This window comes from the organism of the source record quoted next (genome assembly GCF_019968955.1).
Source record: "MAG: Porospora cf. gigantea A chromosome Unknown PgA_NODE_10_length_87172_cov_338.289, whole genome shotgun sequence".
Taxonomy (NCBI): Eukaryota; Apicomplexa; class Conoidasida; order Eugregarinorida; family Porosporidae; genus Porospora; species Porospora cf. gigantea A.
In genome coordinates this window covers 61,673-87,172 of record NW_027151279.1, presented here as the reverse complement: position 1 = coordinate 87,172, position 25,500 = coordinate 61,673, and the positions used below count along the sequence as shown (strand labels likewise).

General features: G+C 53.7%; 20 protein-coding genes across 27 annotated transcripts; 13 read left to right on the top strand and 7 right to left on the bottom strand.

The window, feature by feature from the left end:
- Positions 1-662: 662 nt before the first annotated feature.
- KVP18_000507 (uncharacterized protein) lies at positions 663-4,217 on the top strand (the record flags this gene model as incomplete). The annotated part of the gene is made up of 2 exons (XM_067949625.1): positions 663-700; positions 728-4,217. 2 exons carry the CDS (start codon positions 663-665, stop codon positions 4,215-4,217), a joined length of 3,528 nt encoding a protein of 1,175 aa, XP_067813866.1.
- A 95-nt stretch (positions 4,218-4,312) lies between these two features.
- On the top strand, positions 4,313-5,371 carry KVP18_000458 (uncharacterized protein; the record flags this gene model as incomplete). 2 transcript variants are annotated; one of them, XM_067949254.1, is made up of 1 exon in its annotated part: positions 4,313-5,371. In XM_067949254.1, the coding sequence occupies one exon, from the start codon at positions 4,313-4,315 to the stop codon at positions 5,369-5,371; it is 1,059 nt and encodes a 352-aa protein (XP_067813789.1). The 2 variants fall into 2 exon arrangements, with proteins under 2 accessions (XP_067813789.1, XP_067813788.1); XM_067949253.1 differs by having other exon boundaries at positions 4,487-5,371.
- A 70-nt stretch (positions 5,372-5,441) lies between these two features.
- Positions 5,442-6,303, top strand: KVP18_005185 (uncharacterized protein; the record flags this gene model as incomplete). Its single annotated transcript, XM_067949567.1, has 2 exons — positions 5,442-5,511; positions 5,540-6,303. The coding sequence occupies 2 exons, from the start codon at positions 5,442-5,444 to the stop codon at positions 6,301-6,303; spliced, it is 834 nt and encodes a 277-aa protein (XP_067813870.1).
- Positions 6,183-6,368, bottom strand: KVP18_000494 (uncharacterized protein; the record flags this gene model as incomplete). The annotated part of the gene is made up of 1 exon (XM_067949537.1): positions 6,183-6,368. One exon carries the CDS (start codon positions 6,366-6,368, stop codon positions 6,183-6,185), a length of 186 nt encoding a protein of 61 aa, XP_067813850.1.
- A 38-nt stretch (positions 6,369-6,406) lies between these two features.
- KVP18_000487 (uncharacterized protein) lies at positions 6,407-7,987 on the bottom strand (the record flags this gene model as incomplete). The annotated part of the gene is made up of 1 exon (XM_067949484.1): positions 6,407-7,987. One exon carries the CDS (start codon positions 7,985-7,987, stop codon positions 6,407-6,409), a length of 1,581 nt encoding a protein of 526 aa, XP_067813838.1.
- A 548-nt stretch (positions 7,988-8,535) lies between these two features.
- On the top strand, positions 8,536-9,567 carry KVP18_000502 (uncharacterized protein; the record flags this gene model as incomplete). 2 transcript variants are annotated; one of them, XM_067949593.1, is made up of 3 exons in its annotated part: positions 8,536-8,812; positions 8,839-9,221; positions 9,250-9,567. In XM_067949593.1, the coding sequence occupies 3 exons, from the start codon at positions 8,536-8,538 to the stop codon at positions 9,565-9,567; spliced, it is 978 nt and encodes a 325-aa protein (XP_067813861.1). The 2 variants fall into 2 exon arrangements, with proteins under 2 accessions (XP_067813861.1, XP_067813860.1); XM_067949592.1 differs by lacking the exon at positions 8,536-8,812 and having other exon boundaries at positions 8,820-9,221.
- A 22-nt stretch (positions 9,568-9,589) lies between these two features.
- Positions 9,590-10,924, top strand: KVP18_000472 (uncharacterized protein; the record flags this gene model as incomplete). Its single annotated transcript, XM_067949364.1, has 1 exon — positions 9,590-10,924. The coding sequence occupies one exon, from the start codon at positions 9,590-9,592 to the stop codon at positions 10,922-10,924; it is 1,335 nt and encodes a 444-aa protein (XP_067813814.1).
- Positions 10,925-11,246: 322 nt separating this feature from the next.
- KVP18_000468 (uncharacterized protein) lies at positions 11,247-12,971 on the top strand (the record flags this gene model as incomplete). Its single annotated transcript, XM_067949316.1, has 1 exon — positions 11,247-12,971. One exon carries the CDS (start codon positions 11,247-11,249, stop codon positions 12,969-12,971), a length of 1,725 nt encoding a protein of 574 aa, XP_067813807.1.
- A 43-nt stretch (positions 12,972-13,014) lies between these two features.
- KVP18_000473 (uncharacterized protein) lies at positions 13,015-14,853 on the top strand (the record flags this gene model as incomplete). Its single annotated transcript, XM_067949376.1, has 1 exon — positions 13,015-14,853. The coding sequence occupies one exon, from the start codon at positions 13,015-13,017 to the stop codon at positions 14,851-14,853; it is 1,839 nt and encodes a 612-aa protein (XP_067813815.1).
- A 19-nt stretch (positions 14,854-14,872) lies between these two features.
- KVP18_000509 (uncharacterized protein) lies at positions 14,873-15,355 on the bottom strand (the record flags this gene model as incomplete). The annotated part of the gene is made up of 1 exon (XM_067949638.1): positions 14,873-15,355. One exon carries the CDS (start codon positions 15,353-15,355, stop codon positions 14,873-14,875), a length of 483 nt encoding a protein of 160 aa, XP_067813868.1.
- Positions 15,356-15,416: 61 nt separating this feature from the next.
- On the top strand, positions 15,417-16,223 carry KVP18_000497 (uncharacterized protein; the record flags this gene model as incomplete). Its single annotated transcript, XM_067949555.1, has 1 exon — positions 15,417-16,223. The coding sequence occupies one exon, from the start codon at positions 15,417-15,419 to the stop codon at positions 16,221-16,223; it is 807 nt and encodes a 268-aa protein (XP_067813854.1).
- A 400-nt stretch (positions 16,224-16,623) lies between these two features.
- KVP18_000485 (uncharacterized protein) lies at positions 16,624-18,766 on the top strand (the record flags this gene model as incomplete). Of its 2 annotated transcripts, XM_067949473.1 has the most annotated exons (2): positions 16,624-16,724; positions 16,753-18,766. In XM_067949473.1, 2 exons carry the CDS (start codon positions 16,624-16,626, stop codon positions 18,764-18,766), a joined length of 2,115 nt encoding a protein of 704 aa, XP_067813836.1. The 2 variants fall into 2 exon arrangements, with proteins under 2 accessions (XP_067813836.1, XP_067813835.1); XM_067949472.1 differs by lacking the exon at positions 16,624-16,724 and having other exon boundaries at positions 17,126-18,766.
- A 104-nt stretch (positions 18,767-18,870) lies between these two features.
- Positions 18,871-20,215, top strand: KVP18_000492 (uncharacterized protein; the record flags this gene model as incomplete). 2 transcript variants are annotated; one of them, XM_067949513.1, is made up of 2 exons in its annotated part: positions 18,871-19,923; positions 19,952-20,215. In XM_067949513.1, the coding sequence occupies 2 exons, from the start codon at positions 18,871-18,873 to the stop codon at positions 20,213-20,215; spliced, it is 1,317 nt and encodes a 438-aa protein (XP_067813844.1). The 2 variants fall into 2 exon arrangements, with proteins under 2 accessions (XP_067813844.1, XP_067813843.1); XM_067949512.1 differs by having other exon boundaries at positions 18,871-19,965.
- A 22-nt stretch (positions 20,216-20,237) lies between these two features.
- Positions 20,238-20,634, bottom strand: KVP18_000465 (uncharacterized protein; the record flags this gene model as incomplete). Of its 2 annotated transcripts, XM_067949293.1 has the most annotated exons (2): positions 20,238-20,329; positions 20,358-20,634. In XM_067949293.1, the coding sequence occupies 2 exons, from the start codon at positions 20,632-20,634 to the stop codon at positions 20,238-20,240; spliced, it is 369 nt and encodes a 122-aa protein (XP_067813802.1). The 2 variants fall into 2 exon arrangements, with proteins under 2 accessions (XP_067813802.1, XP_067813801.1); XM_067949292.1 differs by having other exon boundaries at positions 20,311-20,634.
- A 63-nt stretch (positions 20,635-20,697) lies between these two features.
- KVP18_000488 (uncharacterized protein) lies at positions 20,698-21,495 on the top strand (the record flags this gene model as incomplete). Its single annotated transcript, XM_067949488.1, has 1 exon — positions 20,698-21,495. One exon carries the CDS (start codon positions 20,698-20,700, stop codon positions 21,493-21,495), a length of 798 nt encoding a protein of 265 aa, XP_067813839.1.
- Positions 21,496-21,608: 113 nt separating this feature from the next.
- On the bottom strand, positions 21,609-21,872 carry KVP18_000489 (uncharacterized protein; the record flags this gene model as incomplete). Its single annotated transcript, XM_067949495.1, has 1 exon — positions 21,609-21,872. The coding sequence occupies one exon, from the start codon at positions 21,870-21,872 to the stop codon at positions 21,609-21,611; it is 264 nt and encodes an 87-aa protein (XP_067813840.1).
- Positions 21,873-21,920: 48 nt separating this feature from the next.
- On the top strand, positions 21,921-22,301 carry KVP18_000466 (uncharacterized protein; the record flags this gene model as incomplete). The annotated part of the gene is made up of 1 exon (XM_067949312.1): positions 21,921-22,301. The coding sequence occupies one exon, from the start codon at positions 21,921-21,923 to the stop codon at positions 22,299-22,301; it is 381 nt and encodes a 126-aa protein (XP_067813803.1).
- A 42-nt stretch (positions 22,302-22,343) lies between these two features.
- On the top strand, positions 22,344-23,095 carry KVP18_000462 (uncharacterized protein; the record flags this gene model as incomplete). 2 transcript variants are annotated; one of them, XM_067949283.1, is made up of 2 exons in its annotated part: positions 22,344-22,761; positions 22,791-23,095. In XM_067949283.1, the coding sequence occupies 2 exons, from the start codon at positions 22,344-22,346 to the stop codon at positions 23,093-23,095; spliced, it is 723 nt and encodes a 240-aa protein (XP_067813797.1). The 2 variants fall into 2 exon arrangements, with proteins under 2 accessions (XP_067813797.1, XP_067813798.1); XM_067949284.1 differs by having other exon boundaries at positions 22,380-22,761.
- Positions 23,096-23,146: 51 nt separating this feature from the next.
- KVP18_000464 (uncharacterized protein) lies at positions 23,147-24,073 on the bottom strand (the record flags this gene model as incomplete). The annotated part of the gene is made up of 1 exon (XM_067949290.1): positions 23,147-24,073. One exon carries the CDS (start codon positions 24,071-24,073, stop codon positions 23,147-23,149), a length of 927 nt encoding a protein of 308 aa, XP_067813800.1.
- Positions 24,074-24,844: 771 nt separating this feature from the next.
- Positions 24,845-25,344, bottom strand: KVP18_000499 (uncharacterized protein; the record flags this gene model as incomplete). Of its 2 annotated transcripts, XM_067949568.1 has the most annotated exons (2): positions 24,845-24,941; positions 24,968-25,344. In XM_067949568.1, the coding sequence occupies 2 exons, from the start codon at positions 25,342-25,344 to the stop codon at positions 24,845-24,847; spliced, it is 474 nt and encodes a 157-aa protein (XP_067813856.1). The 2 variants fall into 2 exon arrangements, with proteins under 2 accessions (XP_067813856.1, XP_067813857.1); XM_067949569.1 differs by lacking the exon at positions 24,845-24,941 and having other exon boundaries at positions 24,964-25,344.
- Positions 25,345-25,500: the final 156 nt, after the last annotated feature.

The window sequence follows — 25,500 nt, the reverse complement described above, 5'->3', positions numbered from 1 at the left end:
TGGCATGGAGATACGCCACACCTGATAATGTCTGCCAAATGACATGCGCAGCGTCTCTCTCGGTGAATCGTTTCCTTTTGACGATCTCGTCAAAGAGTTCTCCGCCTTCCAACGCCTCCGCGACAATATAGAAGAATCCGCGTTCTTGAAGGTATTCGTAGATGCGCATGCAATGTGGATGGTCCAAGCGCTTCAGCGTCTCGAGTTCGCTCATAGCTGCCTTTTCCTTTCCCTTGTCCAGGTGGTTGCAGTTTATTTTCTTTACAGCTCGAAGGGCGCCTGTGGATTTCTCTTTGCATAGTAGCACGACTCCGAATGCTCCCTCCCCGAGGGTACGAATCTTCTCATACCTTTCGCGAACTCCTTTCTGTTCGGTGACGAACATTGTAGTGTTGATGCCGGACATGATAAAAATGTGATTAATCCAGCTGATCCTGATACCCTGAGAGGCCATTGGGGATCTAAGTCGCCTAAGAACCCAACACACCCCTGAGACGTCAAGCCAAAATACTGAGTCGAATGACCGGAGTCATTCTGACTGGACACACTGAATGCTGACTACTGCTTGCGTGTGAGGAAGGCTCGCGTTGGGGTCCCCTGTGATGTGATTGCCGGTTACGGATGAGGAAAAAAGGGCGTATTTTAGTCACTATCCTGCAAAGATGCAGTACCTCTCAGACATGTCCTCCGATGAAAGCGGGTAGGTTAGCTTAGGAATCCAAAACAGGCCGGATATCTTTGCAAACCTAGGCGGCCTTCTGAAGAAAACTACGGACGCGGCCACGAGAGAGGACTCCTGGTTGTCGTCTGCTAAGAACTTGGTACAGTCCGCGGCAGCAGCAGCTCAACAAGCGGTCGTGCTGACCTCTGAACAACGGCCAAACCTGCTTTTCACCCAGAAGGGGTTGAGGAAGGAATCAGGCGGACATGCAGCCCGGATAAGTGATTTTCTACCCGCTACCACCGACCGTTTCGTCGTCCCTACTGATTTCCAACGCAGCCCCCCTTTGGATCCGAGACCGTCTCCTCGCCTCTCGGATACGGAATCGGACAGTCCGAGTTCCACCGGTCTCTCTGACTCTGCCTTTCGTGAGCGGTCAAGTCGAAGACGTCTGCCTCCTTCGAGAGTGCAGGGCGCTCTGTACGAACGGAGACCAAGCGGGCAGTATAACCCCAAGCCTGGGGGATCGGACCAGGAGGAGTTGATGGTATTCCTAGCGAGCCAATACTGCACTCCGGCGCAGAACCCCGAAGAGTCCAATATGGCCAGGTTATTAGAGACGGCACAGTGGGAGAACGTCGCTGTCGTGGAGACGTCACCGACTGCGACGGTTTCCGAAACGTGTGAGAACGTCTACGAGCAGATGGTAGCGTCTGCATTCAATGACTGCAGCTCGCCAGACGTAGTCCGGTCGGATACGTCTTGTCGCAGGTCATATGAGGAAGTCATGTGGAGAGTCCATGAAGCAGACGCTTTCTCATCACCTAAAACGCTACGCGTTGGTCTTCGCTCGCCCTCCAAGGCTTCCGCGTCCGATGCTAAGCCCAGTGAACCTGCGGGGTGCAAGGAGCCGCTCAGAGCGGTAGAGGAGCCAACGTCACCCTCGTCGTCTCATACTCGTATTATCGACGTGGAGTCCGGGTCTGTCGAGTGTCCCGTAGTTACATCGCTGTCGGTACCTCCACTACGCCCGGTGGAGCCTCTGACTCCTGCAGTCGGAACTACTCCCTTATCAGAGACAAGGTGCGTTTCTGAAGGTGTTGTGGTGACTGTAGACCCTGAGGCTGCAATCGACGAACCATCTTGTCTTCCTGAAGCTGAAGTCATGCAGTGTGCCCACTCTGAAGCTGTGGTCAAACCCATTCGCCCCCCTGAGGTCCAACCGTCTGGCCCCTCTCAAGCTGTGGTCAAGTCCATTCACCCCCCTGAGGGCCAACCGTCTGGCCCCTCTCAAGCTGTGGTCAAGCCCATTCGCCCCCCTGAGGTCCAACTGTCTGGCCCCTCTCAAGCTGTGGTCAAGCAATCCAAGCCATCTGATTCCGCGCTGGCACCTGAACCCAACAACTCCTGTTCACCGACATCTGCTGTTGAGAGTCCTGATTCAAAAATATCTTGTTCCTCCAGCAATCCGAAGTGTAACAACACTCCCTCTCCGAAATGCAACAAAGCTCCCTCTCTTACCGAGGAAGCTGTGTCTTCGACAGCTCCACAGAAGAAGCAGCGTGTTCACGCTGGTCATACCCGAAATGGTCCAGGGCGAACGCGTCTAGAATCCTCGGACATGCCCTCTCAGCCGTCTCCGTCTGATAAGATTCAGCAACCCAGTCCACATGTGGAGCGCGTTCAGCACATTGTTACCTCCTCCGACTCTTCAGTACCTCGTGACATGCTGGTCAGCACTGACCATGAAGGCCAGCAGCAGTACTGGACTCGCCTTCGATCCGAGGACTCCGAGAGAGTTCAGAGTGTGGTGGAGTCAACCGGCGACCTGGACTCTTCGGTAACATTTTTCCCTCTGGCACCAACGCCTCCAACTCCACCGCCGCACGACTTCGGGTCCCTGTTGGTGGATAGCAAAGAGGACGCTGTCCCGAAGAAGAGGTCCTCGAGCCACAAACGCTATGCGCGTGGCGATTCCCGTCGAAAAGCGAAGGATGGGATGTCCGACTCCATCGAGTCTATCATTTCCCAGGGTCGGAAGAGTTTCCTCATGCGTGAGAAGTCGAAAGAAAGTCGGCCTAAGGTGGACAAGGCGTGCAGCCCTCTGAAACCCTCCAGTCCGAGCTCAGGCCTTGACTCGTCATTCTGCTCCACTAAGACCGAGTACACCAAGAAGAAGGCCACCTCGACGAATTTCCAGGGGCAAGACCAACAACAGGAGAAGCAATTAATAAGGCTGAATCTGAGTCTCTACGCTTCGGGCGCTTTATTCCTTCAGTGGAAGTGGAATGACGCGTTGCTGGCCACACTGAGGAACATCCCGTCCCTGGCCGCCTTCGTAAAGCCATTTTTGGACAGCAAAAAGCTTCCCTGTCTTGTCCTAACTCGAGAAGGTAGCGGCAGTCAAGAGCTCAAAGGCGACTATGAGCAGTTCTTCGTGGACGGGATGACGAAGCAGCTCATCTTGCCGCATCTTCCGTCTATGGGCAATCGCAAGCATCGTCAGATCGACCTGCTCCTCTACGTTCGCATCTCTATCGACCCTCAGGACGATGGAGTGAAGAGGTCTGATCCCATATGGACGGAGCTGGAGCTGCAGAAATGGCGTCTGGTTGGACCTCACGTGCTAGGGATCTCTTGCCGAGCTGCATGCGACAAGCACGGATGTTTAGCCAGCGTCGACTTCCACGAGGCACCACCGATTATCAGTGTGCTGACCTCGAATGTGGACTACTCTCAGCTGTTGGAGGCAACTCTGCCCGTTCGAGAGAAGACTACGGAGAAGACTACGGAGAAGACTACGGAGAAGACTATGGAGAAGACTGCGGAGGCGGCGGCAGAAGCTGTGGCTCCGATCAAGGACCCTCTCTCTCGAATGAAGTCGCGTGTGGCTGAACGACGAGCTCCGCCCACAAAGGAGCCAGCGCCAGAGGCTGATGCGTTTGTCAATGATGCCTCTCGGCAGACCAGAGGCCTTGAGCAGTCAGTCCGCTACCAAAGGGCAACCAAACTGCAACGGCAGATTTTAGAGAGTGGAACGTTGCTACGAGACTCTGTCTGGGTTCCACAGAAACGGACCAAGCCGACACAAATGTCAACTCTTAACCCTATTCCTGAGGAGCGGCCACGAGACTTCCGTATGACGGGCCTTCAATCACGCACAGGGGATTCCATGACCGGTCACACTGGCTATTCAGCACACTACGCGCCCTTAGGCCGCATCTCTGGACCAAGACGGCTGGTCGAAGACTCCTTGATGTCCACGGTCGCCCCCACAGAGCACACCAGTAGCAGATTACCAACGGATTCCGCGAGTACTAGACGCACCCGACCGGATTTCTCGACTTCCAAAGCGGCGGATGTCAAAATATCCGTTCAGGTGAAAGAAGATCTCAGTGCCACTCTACGCTACTCACCTGGCGTCGGAACGCCCGAGGAATGCGTCTCTCGGTTTCTGGCCAAGCACCAGTTGAAGGCCATCTTTGCGGAGGGGTTGATCGCAGTACTCCGGCAAGACTCTCCCCCTAAAACCGTCGACATATTGGATTTAATATAACACGCGCATCTCCCGAGGTATCAAACATGTTTTTCTTGATCAAAAGAACTCTACGGATCTATTTCGCGAAATACGTTGTTTTCGCAAATCTTGAAATGCGTATCACAAGCTGCCAAGACATAGAATTGCGCTGGCTATTAGCCGGCTGTATTGCCTCGGCCTTAGAAAGGCAGCAGTTGATGAGACTGCGAACCAAAAGCAGGGCCCTTCTCGTTCCGAGGGGAGTCCAAGTACCGGATCAAGTTGCTACCGCGGCCTCCTCGGCTCGAATGCCACAAGTGAATATCTCCATCGATCTCCCAAAGCTGGCCTGGCTTCAAAACGGTCAAAAGGTAGCTGACGAAAAGGCAGTGACCAATGTTAGCCGAGTCCAGAACACCATTTTGAAACGTATGACACCCGTTGGGGAGCACGTTGAAAACGTCAGAAGAGAGTTGGAGTCCTGCGGGAAAAGTGTGGAAGGCCTCCTTTGTGCGCCTTGGGGACATGTGCTATGGGACGGAACCTCTTGTAATTTCTTCACAGACTACGGAGGAGAGGACGTGCAGAACTTTCTGAAGACCCGCAAGGCAAGCTACGATGACGTTTTGGACTTTTGCTGTCAGATTCCTGACATCCTCGACGCCCTGACTGCGGCGAATTTGGTTCACGGCGACATAAAACACAGTAATCTCGTCCGAGACAACTTAGCCAGATACAGACTGATCGACTTTGACTACAGTCATCAGCAGTCCATATCAAAGTCGACTGGCGGGGCTCTGAGTTACCAGGCGCCGGAGAAGCTCAAGGAGCAGAAGTCTACGCCCGAGACTGACGTCTGGGCCATGGCCATGTGTGTTCTTTTCATGGTGGACGACCGACTGTCCGGTGTCGTCTCCAAATTTATTGGCGGCGAGATGTTCAGTCATAAGCACCCGTTGGTGATGTTGGAGACAGAGCACAGCTTCTTCAACTCTGAAGGCCATAGGGTTAGCGGAATGATGCTGCTGGGCCTGATCCAAGGGATGCTGGCGAAGGATCCTGCCCTCCGTCTGACGTCAAGCCAGATCCGACTTCGTACGGATGTCATCAGAGTGATCCGCAACCAGGAGATCGCTCTCCAGAAGACGGACCTACACCCAGAATGGATGTACGACCCAACCCGTGAAATGTGACTGTGAGTAATTGAATTTGTGTAGAATTGTGGTTGAAGGAGGTTCGAGCTGCTCAAATGTTCAATTCAGTATGAACTCACTGCTGCTAGAGGCGCTGTTCATCGCTGACGGTGCCATATTCGGAGTGCTCATCCGGCAAGGTGGCTAGCTGTGTGCGCGGTCATGCAGCCCTGGGACAATTGGCAATACGGGTGGCATTTTTTCCAGGTGAGGCCTTTGCGAACGTGCTGGGGAGCTTCCTGATGGGTGTTGTCTCCAAGAACCACAGTGTCTTCGCTCAGAAGTTTCAGTTGGCGGCGTTGACGGGATGTACTACTGGGATGTGTGGGTCCCTCACAACATTTTCGTCGTGGACGACATCGCTCAGTTTTGCGTTGGTTCGAGCTGGTACGTGGGAAGGAGCGATAAACGGCTTCGCAGAAGTCGTGCTGGGGCTTCTCTCGTACTTCGCGGCCTTTAAGTGTGGATGGATAGTCGGTGAAGCGGCAGCGCCGGAGAAATCTGCCTCCGAGGTCTCCGCCACTTGCGACTCAGAGCTGGACACGGAGAGAACTATAAAAACACCTCGACCCCACTATCCTAGCGTTTGGGCTCCTGTGCTGCTGGTGGCACTATACGGTATATTGCTGCCCCTGTACCTTGTGTGCTCGTCAAGTTGGGTGGACGTTGTCGTCCTGCCAGGTATGTGGGCTCCGGCGGGAGCCCTCACCCGCTGGTTGCTGGGTAAGTACCTGAACAAGCCGCACTTTCCCTTCGGCACGCTGACTGCAAACCTTATCGCTGCCACTGCAGCCTCCTGCATCCAAGGGCTCTATTGGCATGCATCGCTCACCCAGTGGTGGAAAGCCCTCTCAGGAGGACTCTTGGGGTCTCTCTCTACCATTTCCTCCTTCGTGGCGGAGACGTGTAAGCTCTCCCGCCTTCGGGGGTGAGGGCATTTTTCAATCTCATACAGTTTGGTGTACCTAGTAACTACCCTAACGGCAGCGGCCGTCATCGAGATCGTGATTCTGAACATATTTCGCATTAGAAGCATCATTTAAGACGTTTCAGTGGAGGTGTCGTAACCTCCGGACTCTGCAACCGCTTCCTACTCTGTTGTCGCTCAACTCGAAATCTGTCTGGATGTTCATCCTCGTCAATTCCGCCGTCTTCAGCAAGTATAATATCAAATGCCATCGTCTGCTGCAGGTCGTTCAATGACAGAATTGATCCAGAATTGAGGTCCCAGAAGTCTAGCGTGTTCAGCAGAACCTCCTCATCATCGTCATCAGGATCGTACACGCAGGCTGATCCCGTTTGTAGGAGCGGTTCCTTCAGGTTTAGCTCCCGCCGAAGTACCAGTCGAACGAAATCTCGCATACTCCATTGAGGAATGTTATGCAGAGTGACTATAATAGCGGCACATTGGCAGGATGAGCAACTGGCGGATGGCGGATCTAGCGGCGTCGGCAACACCAGAAACCGTCCTGATGGCTGCTGTCTCACCCAGCAAAACCTTATCCCTGAGTCGTCGAGTACCGGTGGGGTTCGCTTCTGCTGAGCACACAGCGCGACGGCCTTCTGATAGTCCAAGATGTGGCGTAGTTGCGCAACCTGCAGACCAGCCACGATGGCGTTAGTGGATGCTATTGCTGGGATTATCTGGCCTGCGATTTCCTGCGCCTTCCAACGGGAGACAGGCTGGATGTGATAGTTGTACATTCTAAGGTTGCTTGCCGCAGCCACGATGCTCATGGCCAATTCGTCGTCCTTGTCGAAGACAAGTGAACCCACAGAGGGCCCCCGATCAGTGAGGATAGCACGCGTGGCGTCCAGGAACGCCGCTGCCGCCTGCTCTACTGTAGGCGCCGCGAAATCATCAGCGATAGGGGTTTCTACATCCGTTGCCGCGGGCGCGGGGATTGGCGGCTTCCGCTGAAGCCAGGCATCGGGTAAGGAAGCGTGCTCCTCCACATGCTTGATGAAGAGAGCAGTGTAAAGGTCTGAGGCAGCCTCATGAGGCGGACGCTCAGACAGCTGCTCCGTGAGATGCTTCATGTCTGCGAGCAAGTTGTCCTCGTCCCGAACTCCAAATAGCAGCGAGAACAGGTGCTTTGACCAAGCGATGCAATGCTCTGGCTTGTCGGGAGTAGATCTCAGCGTGCACACAGGGTACACTCTCTGTCTCGGCTTGGCCTCGCAGTCGTAGCAGGCGCTCAAACGAGGGATGATGGGAAAAACTTGGCCATTGTACCCGGTTGAGCCTGCCTCGACAAGGGGCACGTCCGCCGCCAGACACATGCGATTAACGTGAGACCTTGCCTGCAAATTATCGAGGGCGTTCAAAACAACGGCGAACTGCTTGAAGAAGTTCACGTCAAACGTCGAATCCATTATGTTGGAGTGCAGAGCGGTTAAAGACGCTTCCGGGCAGATGGAAGCGATTGCCTCAGCTACACAATCAGCCTTGGCCAGCCCAACATGGCGCTTTCGAAACAGGAACTGTCGGTTGAGGTTTGAGAAGTCTATAGTATCCAAGTCCACGACAGTCAAGTCCCGATACCCTTCTCGCGCTAGGACCTTCATCAGCTCACAACCAATCCCTCCAGCTCCCACGATCAACAGGCGAGGCATAAATCGGGAATATGATGGCTGACTATTACTTGTTCCCCTACCATTGGCCATATACGAATGGGGATGATGATCCCAGCCAGGAAGCAGTAGACGTAATTGGACAGATGCGAGAGATGCATGGCGAGAGGGTACTTGCCAGCGCCTTCAACTGTTCTGAACGAGAGACCAGCCCCAACAGCCGACCAATGCAGAACAGACTTCGTCCTTACGAAGGCGTGTGTCATGTGATCACGAACGATGGTAAGAAGTCACGTCGTGGCGTTGGAAGCTCTACATCGTCATACTTCCGTTTAGTTTCGAAAGAAGACAAATGCCCTCGAGATTTTCGGCGCAGTCACGCAGGAAATCAGGACTTCGCGTACGGAGCTCGGTGGTTGCCGGCGTTTGAAACTCGACACTCCAAAAAGTTTTGCCGGCCACCGACAATAGCGGAGTCAATGTTGGAGACCGAGGAAGGACACGAGGGCTGGCTGCACCGGCGTACTAGGAGCATGTTTGCGGCTGTTGGAAACAATATGCGCCTCTGAGTCCTGTTGAAATGCACTAAAATGGACTCACGCTCGCATGAGTCTGATACTCTTCGAGGAGCGTCGCGGTTTTCGGACTACAGGCGCCGTTCGGTTTACGCGATGGAGAATCACACGCTCTCGTTGGACGAGATCCGAAGAGAATTGCAGGGTGTGAAGCTGGAAGCTGCAGAATCAGAGTCCGGTGAGGACCCTGAGCAGTGCTGGCAGGAAGTTGCATCCGTGACGAAGCAGGCGCTAGACGGCAGTCATCGGTTGGATCGTGACGTTGTCTTCAACACAGCTGAAGACCTGTTGCGTGAGTGATGGGGGGACTGCACACAGTGTTGGTGTCTTTGCTGGCGAGAAAGGTGCAGACAGAGAAAATGAAAGCAAGTGTGAGTCGGACGAATCTCGCAGAGATGGAGCGGATATGGTCTAGTTCCAAGGACCGCACCGATGAGCACTTCACAGAGGTACAGGAGCTATGCTCGACCATGACAGATTTCGTGGCCAAGTACCACCACCTCCGAGAAAAAGGACTCCGCAAAAGTGTCGATGTGTCTAAGATAGTGAAGGCGTTGGAAGATGAGTGTCAAGAATTGGACGATGCTTTGGCAACGGTCGCCAAAGCCCTAAAGGCGCACAGAGCCCAAGATCGAGAGCTGGACCGAACGTTAAAGACCACAAGAAACTCCGCTTGTCTCCAAAGCATCACCCCCGACGAAGTAAGAGATCGAACCGGTTCCAACGCAGCTCGTGAACATGAAACTGCAACTACAACAACTCGAAAACAAGAACGGATCTTTAGCCACCGAGCAAACCAGACTACAACGGTACGTCGACCACCTCGACACTCGTGTGAAGGAGCTGGAGATTCACGAAGACAAGACGTCCACGGCGTCTCCACGACGGTCGCTGGCCAAACTCCTAAAGAAGCGGGACAAACTATTCAGTACTATTGCTAGCGAGAGAGCCAAGTACGAGAGTCGCCTCGCACAAGCAGAGAAGGACGCGGTAAAGTTTGGCGAGTATGTTGAGTTCCTATCATTTCGAGTAGCCGCTGGGCAATAAATCAGAGGAATTTAAATGGTTGATGACGTCACCCAACTTCAACGACAGGATGGCCCTCGGCAAGAGCAAGCCTCTCGAGTTCGAGTCCAAACGCTATGCACCACTGGTCTACGGCAGTGGGCTGCTTGAGACAAAGCATAAGGAGGCTTGCCCCTACCGCGACGGGTATGTTCGAGGACTGGAACGAGAGAGGCTGGTGGGTCAGACGCACACAGTGAGAGGGATTTGCACTTGTATGGACCCGTTCACTATCGACAAAGCGTTCGTCATGGAGTTGCAAGGGCGTGAGTTGGGGTTCGCCGCATACGAGGCCGCGAAGACCATGATGCATACCTACGGCAAGGAGACGGTACTAGCCAACACCGATCTGAATAACGTGATGTGCCTCGCGGTGTATGCGCAGCATGTCTACGATGCAATTCAGGCTTGCACGCAGGACGGGAAGCTACAAAGCACTGTGATGTTCTCCTGTCGCGAGGTGGAACGGCGGTTTGAAGCCGACATGTCCATGTCCGAAGAAGACGCTGGCAGCAAGAGGAGCATGGTGAAACGGTACAGTGGTTACGACGTCGTAAAGCGGCGGCTTCAAGTCCGGAAGCGGTCGGGAGACACGACTTCCACCATGATGGGGGTACCAGCAGCCGTCAGCGAGAATCCATGGGTGCCTGTCGTCGACGATACCGCATGTAGGGTTTGGTTTAAAGCTATACCGGGGACCCCTATCATATCGTTTAGGTTGGATGGCACCATCGACGCCAGCCTGTTGGATTTTCTGGCTATTGCATCAGAAGTAGACATGACTTCCAAGTGGATCCCTTATTTCAAGTTCCCGATGAAGCTCGGGCTGCAATCTGCGAAATGCATCGCTCGCTATGGCCGTTTTGACAAAATCAGTCAGTACAAGGTGGATTTACCTTGGCCTTTGAAGTCGAGGGAGTGTGTCGTTCATGGTTGGCTGACGGACGACCTGGAAAAGAACAACAAATTGCTGCTCGCCTTGAGGTCTTTCGATGCTGACGAGGCAAGCGATGTCGTTCCTGAAGTCGAACCTGGCTACGTCAGAGTCACCATGGACGGCGGATGCGTGATTGAGGCTCTGGGTCCTGAACGCATCGTCCTTAGTACGGTTTGGGTCGTTAACCCTAAAGAGAAGGTACCAGCGAAGCTCGTAAAGTTTGTGGCAGGCGTGTTCATCAAGTCTGCCTTCGAGAAGTTCGCTCGTTTCTGCAAAGGTGTTCAAGAAGACCCGGATTTTGCGCTGGCACGGGAGACTGACCAGTGGCTCTACGGATATGTCGAGCAGAGAATAAGGGATCTGAAGCGTAACGGAGTGGATGTTATGCGAGCACGCGACTGACCCAAAACCGTTAATAAACATCACATGACAGTGGGTGCCTCTCCTGCTTCCGAAGCAGGAATGAAAGGCACTGCGGCAAACTTCCAGACGTTCTGGAAAAACCAAACCAGCAAAAGAGGGTCACTGCCGTGAGATTCGCGCTGTCTATGAACTCAGTGATCCAGTATCCCCTCTGGGTAGTGGAGAACAGCTCCTTCAGTTCGACTATCCAGGTCAACCTCTCTGGTCAGTGTTATCATCTTACGAGCACGTTACAACTCCCTGCTTGGGCGACATTCGAGACGGAAGCATCCATTGGTGGACTTGGCCAGAGTGCCTCCGCATGGCCTCCAGCGTTGGTCGCCGGATCGCGGAGTCATCCACGCAGACGAACACCCCTTCGACCACCCGCGCTATCCGCCGGAAAACTCGCCGGACCTTTCGGACTCTGACAGTGGACACTGAGCGCGGCGGATCCGAGGTGGAAAGCACACCGGTGGTGGCTTGTATGGGTCCTGGGATCGCTGCGTACCTTGTACAGATGGGGTGTATTGCGGTTAATCAGCCTGTTGCCTTGGTGCCGCCGACCACTGCTGAAGGTCGGTTCCGGTCAATCCTGCGCCAGACAGGAGCTCAGGTGATTGCGACGACCGCTTCCGTGTTCCCCACGATCTCGGGGCTGCTGCAACGGGGAATGGTTCACCGGGTGGTGGTGGTCCTGGACCCTGGACAGACTGAGGAGTCTGTGGCTGACTTGGTGTGGGACGGGCCGCTGGATATTTGCGTCCCGCAACTCGAGAGCTCTATTGCCTCCCAACTACCTGAGGATCTTAATGAACGGGCCTGGATAGTTTATGGCCACGGGGAAAGTGGACTCCGAGGTGCAGTCTGGACCCTGGGGAGCATTGCCTCCGCTGCCTTCAACGTGCAGTGGCTTGTGACTCAGCACCTGACGCCAAAACAGCCTGGCTTCCTCTCCAATTTCGGTCCGTGCATTGTGGTGGACCGAATTCTTGGGCTCTGGGCGTTGCTCGCTGGGGGGAGGGTCCTCTGTGGGGACGGGCTGTGGCGAACAGTGGTTGACCATATAGTTCCTTTACAACCTCAAATCGGTCTGGTTACGCCAAAGCTTCTGAGGACTCTGGTGAATTTGAGAACCTTTCAGCCGGAGTCTGAAGCTTCAGGGATCGGTCCTACCATCACATCTAGACTATTCAAGACAGATTCGCCCTCGGCAAAGGTGTTGGGCCGAAGGATTGGACTGGTCTTTAACGTGGAGTCCTCCATAACTAACGATCTTGACATGAAGTCGATAGTGAAGGATGTGGGGTGTCCAATCCTTGACGTTTTCCACAGTCGAGAAATCGGTATCATTTGTACCAAAGAATTTGCTGCTGGAGGATTCCGACTTCTTGGTGATAGCATGCCGAATGTTGAGTTGACTGTTTTCCCGGATGACAACTTTGTTGACGTCGGTCGTCTTCGGGTGTTTTGCTGCTACTTCAGGGGCTATTTTAAGCCCACTCCTGGCGACCTGCAGGAGGCGTTCTTAACGGATGACGTCGTGCTCGTGACTTCTGGAAAAACCGGCCGTCTAATGTTGCTTGACCGTAGTCGACGTTTCCAAGACTGGGCGTTTTTCGTGGAGGACGACCAGGAGAGACGACACAGCGGCTCACTCTGGATGATACAGGAGCAAGCTAAAAAGTCGAAGTATATCCTAGAGACCTTGGTTGAAGTAGCTGACGACCGGACGCTGACATTCCTGGTGTTGCCCAACCCCGTGACTCTCAGTACCTGGGCAAGAAAGCGCAATCTTCGGTTGACTTGGACTCAGTTAGTCGCCCATGAAATGGTGCATCAACACTATTTGAAGATCTTGCGCTCTCTTGTCGATCGGTCAGTCCCCGTCAATCACCTTGAAGTCCGGGATAGCAATTTCGAACTCGGCGTGGAGGTGACCCACTTAGGCCGGGTTATTGGGCTGCGGCGTTCGTTCGAGAAGACCCCGTCAGTGGTGTACCACCACCGGCAGGAGTCAACGCTTATGGAAGACGTTTCATTATGAGTGGCCCCACAAACGTGACGCACCTTTGATTAATTAATCTCCAATGATTCTCGCTACTTTAATCTTTGTTCTTGGTGTTTGCGGGAAACGCGAAGAGACCGCTCCCGTTTTTGAGAATTTGAATGTCGACACTACTTCTTGTGCTGCCATTGTATGGTATGGCGACCTCAGAGTGCACGGAGACTTGCATGCAGAGTCGGTGGCGGTCCTTCCCGACTTAGATAGAGCGTACGAGGGGGTGGAGGCCCTCTCTTGTGAGTACCACATGATTGATGTGGGGTCACTCATCGTTCGGGGATTGCTCGTCGTAGTTGGTGGGCTGCTTGAGGTTGAAGGCCAAGCCATCGCAGGCGACGTCAAAGTGACGTCTGGCTCGGAATTTCGAGTGGGAGGCGACCTTGTTGGGCAGATTCTGTGCGAGGATTCGGGCCGAATTACGGTGCAGGGTACCTTGAGGAGCGAGCTAGTGAATAGCAGCCATTGCGCTTTGGCCTGTGGCGACATAAAGGGTTCTGGGAGCTCCATGCTGCGAGTAGGCAGCGGCAGCGTCAAGGTCAAGGCGGGGTTGACGGTTGCCTACCTCTCGATGACTTCAGGGGCTTCTCTGAGTGCTGAAAAGATTCTCGTGCTGCATGGGATGCAAGTCGACGACTTCAGCGAGGTCGAGGTACTAGACGGGCTGATAACAACGTCTACTGTAGTAGACGACGCAAGCACACTGGTGGTAGGAGGCGACTTGGATTCCATGCTCTACTTGGAGGTAGTATCTGGGTCCAGAGTCGTTGTCAAAGGGGCTACGAGGGCTGGGCTGGTGAAAGTCCTTGATGGCTCTTCATTAGAGAGCAAGGGCACGCTGCAGGCGTCGGGGACTCTGGTCATCGAATCAAGTTCTCATGTCTCCGCCGCAGACATCGCATCAGTGCAGTCCAACGCGATTATAAAGCACTCCTCTGCACTGGAGAGTCGAACTGTTTTGGTGCACGGAACGACGTTGTTAGAGGGCTCTCGCATCACCACTGTCGCTTCAGCGACTTTCAAGAATCCCCTCCTCATGACGAAGAAATCGCAACTGATTGTTGGGGGTGAGCTACTCGCCACCGGTGTTACCGCTGACCAGCTTGCATCGATATCCACTGAGGCTCCCGACACGTCGACAACCGCAGACGCTTCCGAAACCACTGACGCTAGCGTTACGCCCCAGCCAACTCCGGCAATCCTCTGTGCGTGGAGCTCCCTGCAGATCGGTGCCAAGACCGTACTGACCAACTCCTGGTTTCAGGGCGACGGGTGCCAGTTCGAAGGAGAAGCGTTCGACGCAAAACAAGGAGCCGTACTGCTGAATCTCCAGTCCTCGATGAGGCTACAAGGTAACCTTGACGCTGGCGTCACTCTCACGCTGAAGAGACGCTCACAGTTGGTAACCGCGGATGTTAGGAGTGACCGGATCATCATGTATGGGGGAATTCTCAAGGCTACAATCTGCCATGCTGACCACGCAGCTGTGTTGTCGAAATCCCAATTGAGTAGCGACTTGGCGGTGTCTGGCCTTTTGCGAGCCGACGGGAGGAGCGAGATCACCGGCGGCACGATGAAGTCACAAAAGCTGGTTCTCAACTCCGGGTCGTCGTTGAACGTCCCGACATGCCAGTTTGAACGCGCTGATGTCAGTGGAAGAAGTTCCATAGAAGCGGAAGTCATGACGGGGGATGTGCTGTCGGTGGATGGACACTCCCACGTGGCAACGACAACCAGCGATATCGGTCATATCGAGCGTACTGAGTCGTCGGCGGTTGATGTGGGAGTTGCCTCTGTTGGTGATGTCATTCGGCACGCGTTTCCAGCTTCCGCACTCAAGGAAGAGTCGGCAGATTTTTGGCAGTAGTTCATTTAACTTTTGTTGGTCATTCGTCGTCCTCATCTTCCATCATAGACAGTCGTGCTCGAATGGCCTTCATGGCTTCGAACTCATTGTAATGCGCCTTGCGTCTCGCCGCGAAGGAGTCGTCAGGAGCGACAGGTGCCGTTGCTATGGCCTTGGCCTCCTCCTCCACAGCAGTCGGGAGTATGCCGTCCTGCAGCACATGCAGCATCAAATCGTGATCCCTACGCTGTGCTTCGAGCTCCTTCTGCTTCTGGAGCTCCTCTGCTTCATGTGGAGACTCCTCATATCGGGAGGCCTCCAGCGGAGGCTGCAATTGAAACTCATCGAAGTCCACTTCGCTATTCAGCGCCGACATGAATGGTGTGTTTGGCTCTTCGATCTTCGTGCGCGTGCCACGCAGCAGGTCGTGCTCCGCGATCGTCATCTCATCCCATTCCACACTATGGGGCGATAGAGCATTCTCTAGGGTGTCGCCTCGCTTTAAGATGCCTTTTGGCAGCATTTAGAAAATTTTCCGAGGTGCCGGAACGTCATTGCGAGTTCGATTTCGGTGTGCACTTCACATGTCTGTAAAACCGTCCAAGGTGGAAACGAAACCGAAGACGGCCCTTCCTAAGGCACATGCCTTCAAGGTGGCTGGTCTTAAAAGTCTAACTGCAAAGCCAGTTGACGGCAAACGACCGTCTGTGGTCACCGCAAAGCCGGTTGACGGCAAACGACCGTCTGTGGTCACCAAGAAGGCGAGTACGGAACCTGCGGCACAACAACTTCCTGCCCCCAAAACTAAAGTCGTCTCAGAGCCCCTTCCAACAGAAACCTCCGCTAAGCCTTCGCTATTTGCCCCAATGGAAGAGGATAAACCGACAATGACCCCGAATGCCCCCATAACAGGCGACGCCAAGGACATCATGGACACAATTAAGGCCAACCTGATTGGGTACTACTCCCAGCTCCACAGCAATTCGCACATGCCTATAGACCGACGAATAGCATCTCTTAGAGCTGCTGTTCCTGCTGAGCCCTTTAGTTTCGTTGCGGGTGCTGACGATGAAACCGTTGGCGGAATGCTCGAGGAAGTGAAGCAAGCCTTCCGAGAAAACGACCAACGAATCCAGAAAGTGGCCGCCAGAGCCTCCGCGCTTCTCGACGACCCCACCAAACGCACCTTCCTCTACGACCATGCCGCCTCTGGCAAAAGGCAACCATCCCTCCATAGGTCACGCCACAGTTTAGCAACTGAGGAGCACGTGAGGCGGATGTACAGCGACCTCCATCTGCGCGTGGGCGAAAACGACAAGCGACTTTTAGCGCTGCAGCAACGACTCAGTTTGTTAAGACTAAGATCCCAGGATCCAAGAGTAGGATTGTGATGACTGTGTTAAAACTGGTTAAAAAACCAGGCATTCGGTTAGTCGTCAAAACCAGCACGTTGCATGCATCACCAGCGCACTCTCGTCAGCCCCTGAGGTGACTCCGCAGCTCAGGGGGCTTTTGGAGCTTCGGGACGAGCGAGACCTTCTGCATCGCCCCTTTTACAGCCAAATACTCTGCTTTTGCGGCCGGGGTGTTAACAACTGCAACGGCTGGTTGTTGGGGAAGAGCAGCACAGACAGAAATAAGAGCTAGTTTTAGCATGTACAATAACGAACCAAGGTTAACAGAGGGTGTGGGGGGTGGCGCGTCAAAACATTGCCGGCCTCATCAATCGAATTGAAGGCTCATCTGTCTTATCGAACCTGGCACTGCACAATCCGTGAAATTTCAACTGAAATGATTCGCCTTAACCCCATACACTTGCGGTCGAGGAGTCAAGTAGTCCGCGTAGGCTCTGCAGCGAGTTTCAACCTAACCGAGGTGGCCGAAAACTACTGGTGAGAGAAAGAGAGACCGCTAATGCAGGACGCTGTTCAACGCCTTCCACCAATCTCGCGAATCATGCAAATCCACCTTGCTTCTGGACCGCAACGCTCAAACCATACTCAACAACGCTGCCGCAAAGTTCGTTGTGCAAACCGAGCCAGCTCCACCGGAAGACCTCCAGCGAGTTGGTGCAGTGGTGGTTGCCAGTGATTGTTTTGGCTGCGACGGGCGATTCATGAGAGTGTTGTTCCAGCATCCGCAGCTGGCACCGCTGCTTCCTCGGATTTTTGATTCTACTCTGGCGTCACAACCGCCGTTTCTTTGGGCGACAGAGTGGGGTATCCCACTCAGACGGGCACACGTAAGAGCCGGACACCCCCGTCAGTCATGGGACATCCTCTGCCGACGATGGATGGCCGAACTGCGGACACTGCCCTCCCTGTACCGAACCCATGGTGTGGCCGGGTTGCAGGAGGCCTTGGACCTGGCGTACATCGAAGTTAGTCAACAGAGGACAAGTCACCAGGAAATGATGCTTCTCCATGCCTACAAGAAACTCCTCAGCAACACAGCGGGGCTGGTTCAGGCAGTCCTCACTGCATACATCGGCATTTATAGGCTGACTTCTGGTTTGGACGACTTGCTGCCATTGGAGTCTGTCATGGCGTGGAGTCATCTGTTTGAACTTGCCGAAGATCAAAAGATGCAGGACGGCACATATAACGAGGTGAAACAGGGCATGGTGGCAGCACTGACTGACCTATCCGCTGCCGACTTTCTGGACAATTGTGTTCGTTTTGGTTTAGCGGCTCCACTCATATGGTCGCCTCCAATACCCCCGAAACTATCTGTCAAAGGCAATGAGTCGCTAAGGGGTCTAGAGCGTCTTGGTGAGACGGTCCGTAGTCAGTACATATCCAAGGTAGCCGAGAAACTCATCATGACAGTCCGAAACGAAGACCGAGGCACTCTGGTGCGTTTTGCTGGCTCCGAGGATCTGTTCGAGCGACTATGGGAGGTGTCGAGGCCTGAACTGATCCCTGGAGAGTTGGAGGATGTTCGGCCCCAACACTCGCCAAAATCTCCTCAGAGCTGTACTAGGCGCTTTGTCAGATGGAACCGGCCCCGAGAACTAATAAAGGAGGTAAGATCACTGCCGGTGGCTGACCGGACATCGATTGGAAGGCTGTTATTGAAGACCGTTCTTCTGCAATTGCAAACTGTATTTTGCATGTCCATTGTAGAGGGTATTGTCTTCTACTGCCTTCGCCGTTCGTCAACCTCTAAGGCGAGTATCCGCAAGGAAGCTCTAGCGATGAGTTTTGGCTTGTGGAGCGATGCAATCATTACGAGCTGCTGCTCTGACGAGAAATCAGATAACGAAAGATGGGGCTGCTTGAGCATCCTTGACTGGACGCATACCCTTGGCAGGACTGAGGCCGTCAATGACTTCAGACCGACCAGTGTCGAGCAGGCGATTGAAGATGCTATCTTAGCGCTGCGGACAGCGATGACGGAAGCCTTGTCTGTGCTGGAGCTGGTTAAAGAGCTCCCATGGGCCTCTCGCGTCGAAACCGACTGGCGAGACCTGATGAAGTGCTTATCACACCTCGAGAGGCAACAGTTGTCCAGTTTCCCAAAAGAGGTTCATGCCTACACATCAATGAATCGGCGACTGACCTTCCATGAAAGAGGATGTCAAGAATGTTTGGAGGAGGAATGCCCTGTATTGCTGTCCTTGGTCATTGAGGCCGACGAGGGGCTTAAAAGGGCCTTCAGAGACTATTGGACGCGAAGGGAGACAATCAAGGCGGAGGAACGCTGGGTCCTAGATAGTGCAGAGAACTCCAAAGACCTACCACAACCGCCGACTCCATCGTGCGGAGAACAACCGCCGATTCCATCTGCGTCGGAGAAGGAACTAGCACTCTTCAAATGGCACGGCAGCGGTCTGAGACCCCAGTTGACTACCTGTACGCCTGCCTGTAAGCCTGCACGTTCTGCCCCAGCCCAATTAAATATTGGCACACTTGTAATTCAATCCAATGCATGATGAAATATGTGCATTATCCTCTGCATTCCATCACAAAAAAATTTGTTGACCAAGAATAGCTAAAGGATCCTCTAAGCCAGCTACACAAAGTATCCCCACTTTTCATGACAGACCTCGATCATCTGACGAGAGCTTACTCAGGTCTGATTGCCGAAGAGAGGCGGGACTTCGGAGCTCTCACCAAGGCCTACCGACACATCTGGCGCCGCCTGGAGAATCCGGATCGTGTTCTTCGGCTCGCACAGCCCTTACCGCAGGAAGAGGCGCTCGGGATAATGCGGGTGAGTAGGGAGGCGGTCCAAGGCCTTGAGACTCGAATACTTCGACAGGAAGAAATGCACTCCCGGCTGAAGGAAATTCTTGCTGGTACATCGGATCTGCGCCTTGAAGCGGAGAGACTGGAGGATGATTTGCGAAGGGCTCAAGCCGCTCATCAGCAGGCCGAATCAGACTTTTCGCGTCGACTTAAGCAGTACAAGATGCTGCAGAAGGACCCAGACGTCAAGTTCCAACAGCTCGACCTCCTGGAAGACGAAGTCAGCATTCTCAACCGACAGATCTGGCGACTGCAGAAGGATCGCGACGACTTGAGACGAGTCCTCGTCGAGAAAGAACGCGTGGTAAACACGCTAGCAGCATCCAGCGGCTCAGAAGGGGCTGCAGTGCACCTCTCAGTGGCTGCTATTCAACTCACACAGCACGGGTACCAGAGCCGAGTGCACCAATTGGAAGCCTCTCTGGCAGAGAAGGATATATTGCAGGCTGACCTGCAAACGCAGCTGACAGCGGCGACTCGGCAGCTGGCGGAGTCCCAACGGCAGGTCGGTCGGTTGCATCAGAATATGCGTGATCAGGTGGAGAGGCTAGCCACGACGCAGCATGAGCTGGGAACAACTCAGGAGGCGTTCAGGGCGCACCGAGTCGCTTCTGCAAGACTGAATGACGAATGTAAGCTGAAAATCGAAGCTCAAAACATCGAGATGCAAATAAAGTCCGACGAGTGCCTCCGTATGTATGATGCCCTTGCGGATAGAGATGCCTCACTTCTGGCGTTGAAAGCGGAACTTTCAAGACTGCAGTCGCTCACGGCGGTGTCTCAGCATCGCGCAGCGGACGACAGGCATGAGCTGTCAGTAGCCGCTTCAACAATCGAGAGAGTAGGCTGTCTAAACACGTATCACGCAGATGCTGCAACATAGCCGCAATAAGGACGCCGCACTAATCCAGAGTGAATCCCGCGCGAGGTTGGCTGAGGCAAGTCAGCAGGCAGCTCTGGTTTACGAGGAGGCCACCCACCGGAAAGCCCAGTGGATGCTGAAGAGTAATTACGACGAGGCGCTGGAAACAGCTTACCAGCTGACGCAGGACGTCACCCAGGCCCATGAGTTCCTCTTAAAAGGCAATGCGCTTCGCGACGTGTGTTCTACAGTGCAGGCGGAGTTCAGCTGATTGCAGGAAGACAGGTGCCAGCTCAAAAAACGTCATCATAGTTCCTCATAGAGGGCTTCACCATAGTCTTCCCGACGTATCCGATCCATGTTTCCTTATCTTGGCTGTTGTCTGCTGCGTTGTGTGCCGGTGATCCACTTACCTATAAGCACGAATGTGCGTCCTCTCGAATCGACACGGAACTTGCAGCCGGTCGCGTCTTCCATGGACTTCACCGTGGAGCACTCGTTAAGTTTAAGGAACTCCGTGACGTGTTTGGCTGAGTAATCTGACGAGGGCGATCTAAAACTGAGAAGGTACTCAGGTGTGAGTACCACCCAGCGCCGACGCCAATCCCTCAAGAAGCGAGATTGTTTCATGAGCCAGCCTTCCCGGATGACATCAGCCTTGTTTATCTCGACAGGGCCCAGATCGTCCATGCAAATACATTTTTTTTCCGCAGTGTACGAGCTGTTGTGGTTGTGGTATGGGTACACTCTGAGATGGCGTCCAGTGACGTCAGTGAGCCTGACAATGAGAATTCTGTGGGCTTACTAGCCAGCCCCAAGAAATCAAGATTAATGGCGGTTCTCTCTCTCTCTGAGGAGAACCCACGGCCGTTGAAACGTTTCAAGCTACGCGATACGGATGGTGGTTTGGATGTCGTTCACAGCATTCCCGAAACGTTGGCTCGTGATTTTCGGGAGGTGCCGGTAGGGCTGCTGACAGCGGTGTTTGAGTCCTCTCACTTCAACGTCTCGCAGACCCGTCAAGTGTTAAGGCAACTAGTAGACGAAGAGAGGGACGTCATGTCTAACAACAAATCTCGGAAACGAACTCATACGGGGCGACTCATACCTGACGAGGCGTACGCCAGAGGTCCTGCGGAGACTGTGTCGACCATTATGCATGATGCCTCACCGGAGTCATGTCATGCTGCGCTGGCCAGCTCCATCATGCAAGCCCTCATGAACAGCGGGTCGTCTGACGCTGCGCAGTCTACCCTTGTACAGTACCTCAAATCGTTCGAACAGCGGGTGACTGAAGGGGTTAAACCGAAGAACGAAGGAGTGCTAAGTCGGGCCGTCAGGTTGTTAGCCCGCGAAGTCAATCGGCTGAAGCAGGCAGCAGATCAATCCGACCGGCAGGTTCAGGCGAAGAACGCAATTCTGGCTGACGCAGAGAGGGGTCTCCAAAGACTCCAAGACGTAAACAGTCGACTTGCGGCACGCTTATCACAAATGGACATCGACGATCCTTATGTTTTTAGGTTCGACGACCCACCACCACCGGTGTGCTGATGCTCATAGTACGACATGTTGAGTCATGAAGCCGAAATCTGTTTACACGAGACGTGACTATGCAATCTTCGCTGTTCACAGCTTCTCCGAACTGTTTACACTTCATATCTGATTTAGACACTTGACAAGCCTTGAAGTCTGTATATTGTGGTCTCCCCGTCGGCGACTATGGCCACTGCCCAATCGTCCTCATAGCACGTGGCTGGTATAGGGTCTCCAGGAGCCAGACACAATACGAAGATTGGCTGAGAAAGGGTGTTACTTGTAAAATCCAACTGCTTCGCCACGATTACTGGCGCATTGAGCGTCTCGTCGTGGAGCTGAGCGTCTACGTGCCATCGGGGGGAGGCCGCCAGGTGAGCTAGAACGACGTCCATGGTAGACAAAACGGTTGACGAGAAAAATGGAGGTTTAACAGGCCACTGATGGCGACCAAGGCAATTGACGTTCAGAAGGAGGCTGTCCAGCGCCAGCAGGACACTGAGACTAACATCCGCATTGCGCTGACTTCAACGAACGTCACCAACCTCGAGAGGACGACACGAGAGCTCTTGAAAACCGCCAACGACAATGATGTCAAGGTGAAGGGACCTGTGCGGCTCCCGGTTAAGAGGCTCCGAATCACGACGAGGAAGTCTCCCAATGGACAGGGAACCAACACATGGGACAAGTTCGAGATGCGCATTCACAAGCGAATAGTGGACCTGGTCAATACAAAGCCATCCAGTGTGAAGGACCTGACTCGATTCTTTATCGATGCCGGCGTCGACATTGATGTGTTCATTCCTAAGCGTCATGAGGCTTAAACTCCACCCTTGTAGCCATCTAACGAGTGCACGTCGGCATGAATGAATCGGCAGAACGAAAGAAAGAGCGATATTCAGATGACCATCGAAATAACCGTCGTCTCACGTCAGCGTGACGGTCTGAAGCTGTGTGAGGAGTGGAACAATGGCATCATCGAAAAGCCCAAGTTGATGTCACTAAAGAAGCAGGCGGAAGTCATTCTGAAGCGTCATGCAACGAATATCAGCCAGCTTCATACTATTCAAGCGGAAGGGTACAACTTCTACCTGTTACCGGGAGATCTGGTGTCGTGTCTGGCAATTTGCGACTCCAAGACTACGGACAGCGTCGCATTCGCATATCTTACCGAAGTGCTAACGGCATTTGACGAGGAAGTCAAACGTACCTATGGTACTTACGGTCGAGATTACAGCTCTGCGATTGAAGCGCTTGAGAAGCCGTATACCTTTTTGAATTTTGGTAGGGGTTTGCTTTGATTCGCGACGCAGAGAAGACCATCAAGCGCAAACGCACGGAGTACTCAGATCCTCGCGGTCAGAAGTCCATGTCTAAAATCAACGAGTCCCTGCACGAGGTATCGAACATCATGCGTCAGAATATCGAAGACCTTCTGAAGCGCGGAGAAAATCTGGAACATGCCACAGTGCGTGCGAGCCGGTTGAAGGAGGACTCAGCCAAGCTGAAAATGCGCAGCCGTGGACTGAACCTGCAGGCGTTTCTGCAAACCTGGCTGCCGATTATATTTCTTGCGCTCTTCGTAATCGGCGCTCTTCTGTACAAGATCGCTTCTTAAAATCATTTGAAACACACTCTTGAGGGACACATTTGGCTTCGCTTCTGAAAATCACTTGAAACACACCCAACACTCTTGGTCACTGCCCATATCTGCCGACAGTTGGGGCTGAGCTTCATCGTGCAGATTCACCCATCCTTCTTCAATGTCCAAAGCCCTAGGGGTTCTTATGGGGCTGTTGAATGGGGGTTCCGGAGAGTGCGCGTCGGAGGTCACGGAGGAGTTGGGTTGCACTGATTCGTCGTCAGACAAGGAGGTCGACATTGATCGTGAGTCGAACTCAGGTCGTAAGGAGGAAGGCGTAACCGTAAGTCGAGATCGAGATCGGCCAGCGCATTTGTAGATCGCGGTCGCGGCAATGGCAACGCCTCCTATGGCGCCGACGACGCCGATGGCCACTCCAGTTACGTTGACACTGTGGTGGCTCGTCGCTTTGGTCCATTCCTGGGGATGGATCAAGGCGTCCTGGACGCTAGTCCATTCAGTCGGTTCCAAGGGAGGCAGACTGAGGCTGGTGGTGGTGGTGGTGGTGCGTGGGGTTGTTGTTGTCGTCTTGGCTTTTGCCGGCCCACAGAATCGTCGAATCACTTCGAGGTCTCTGGTCCACAAACTAAAGAAGCACATATCATTGAAGGAACCCTTGTGATCAAATGCCAGCTTCTCCATGTCGGGTGCTACCCAACCGTCCCCGTCACATCCCATATGACTGTAGGTCTCGGCGTCTTGGATGTACTCATCAATTGTTGGACAGGGTCCAGTGCAGTCGTTACTCAGCTTCAGAGGCTCTACCACACAACCTAGCCTTGTGGTGCCCTGCCTTACAGTCACGGCAGGTCTACTACACAAGTCTCGTTTCTGCAACACCAATGCCCAGACGTGCGCCACCTCGTCGACGAGCATGGATTCCTGAATGGCCTCAGGGGCCACGCATAAACTGGCAGCACTCGCCACGCTCAGAAGACCACAGCTCCAAAGCATGTGGTGCACGTGAGTTTAATTTTGTAGTGCACACATCTACCTAGGTACCTGGAAGAAGGGGCTGGGGCTGAAATTATCTCTGGTACATGTCAGAAACATTTCAACCTCTGTACCTCGGGGACAGCAAACAACACGCAAGGTACACTCCAGGGGCCGACGTAACCCACTCACACTCTGGTACACTATGATCATGTAAGAGAGGAGACCGGCAGTGAGCACCTACCAGTCCGATGCATCTTCCAAAAGAGCAGTCTCTGTCGTTGTCTCATAGGCTGGGCTGTCGCAGAGTGGAGTGGCACATTCATCCTTCTCTCGTTGGATGCTCTGACCCAAAAGATAGAGTGTTCTGAGCGCCTGTTCTATTGGCGGAAGTGAGCTTCGGCGTCTCCGCACTCGCTGGTCGCCGTGAGGTACGCGCTGACCACAGTGAGTGGCATAGGGTCTGTAGCCCGGGACTATCAGCGGCAAGGGACGCTGAGCGTACGGCATATTCTCAATCCAACGAGCTCGATTTTCAAATGTATGACACAGGAAATTCGGAGACATGTGCGGTGGGAAGCCCAACATGCCGTTGCCGGGGAAAATGCCATGGGGAATGAACATCAACGGAGGCCCGGCACCTTCCGGACAACCGGGAACATCTCGGGTGACCATGGAATGGACCAGTGGCACGGGTGGCCTGGGCGACTTCTGAGGGGACTGAGGGGACTGCTCTTCTGTCGACGCCTCACAATCTCTCATCGAAGACATTCTAGAATTCAGTCACACAAGTCAGATTCCAAATCCCGGCGTAATGTGGTCCTTCACCTTGTGGTCATTCAAGTTCGCCCTAGACTCATACACAGTGTTGACGGGAGCTCTACGGTATCTGTATCCTTTCCGTTTCCAACTCACCCTGTACGTTCGCCTTTGAGGCCGATGTAGTACACTTGCGTCGTAGGAGCTCCGAAATTCGTGGGGATGTGCAGGTGCAACAACTGCACATTGCGAAGACGAGTCACCTTCAAAGGGTACTCTACAGTGCCACAGAAGTCGGTCACCATATCGAGTTCTTGCACTGGAGTCTCTTCGTCAACAGTGCTCAAATCCAAGAACTCCCGGTCCGCAAAGACACGAACAGTCGAGGGAGCTCTGCCGCCCTCACCGCCTATGACGACCAAAGAATGTAGGGAGACTGGAGTGCTGAACGGAATGCTCAACAGCAGCTCAGGATCGTCATCGCTCTGAACCAGGGTAGTTTCATCCAAACGGTTAGCATGGTCTTTCTTCATAACGGCGCGAAACGCGTCTGTGCTTTCATCACCTGCCACTCACCGGAGTCCACGCTGTTAAAAGCCTCACACCCCTCAGTGTTAATTGCTCCGTGCAACCATTCCCCTGTGGTTATCTCTCTGGAAGTGTGCTAGTTGGTACCCACATCTCATGTG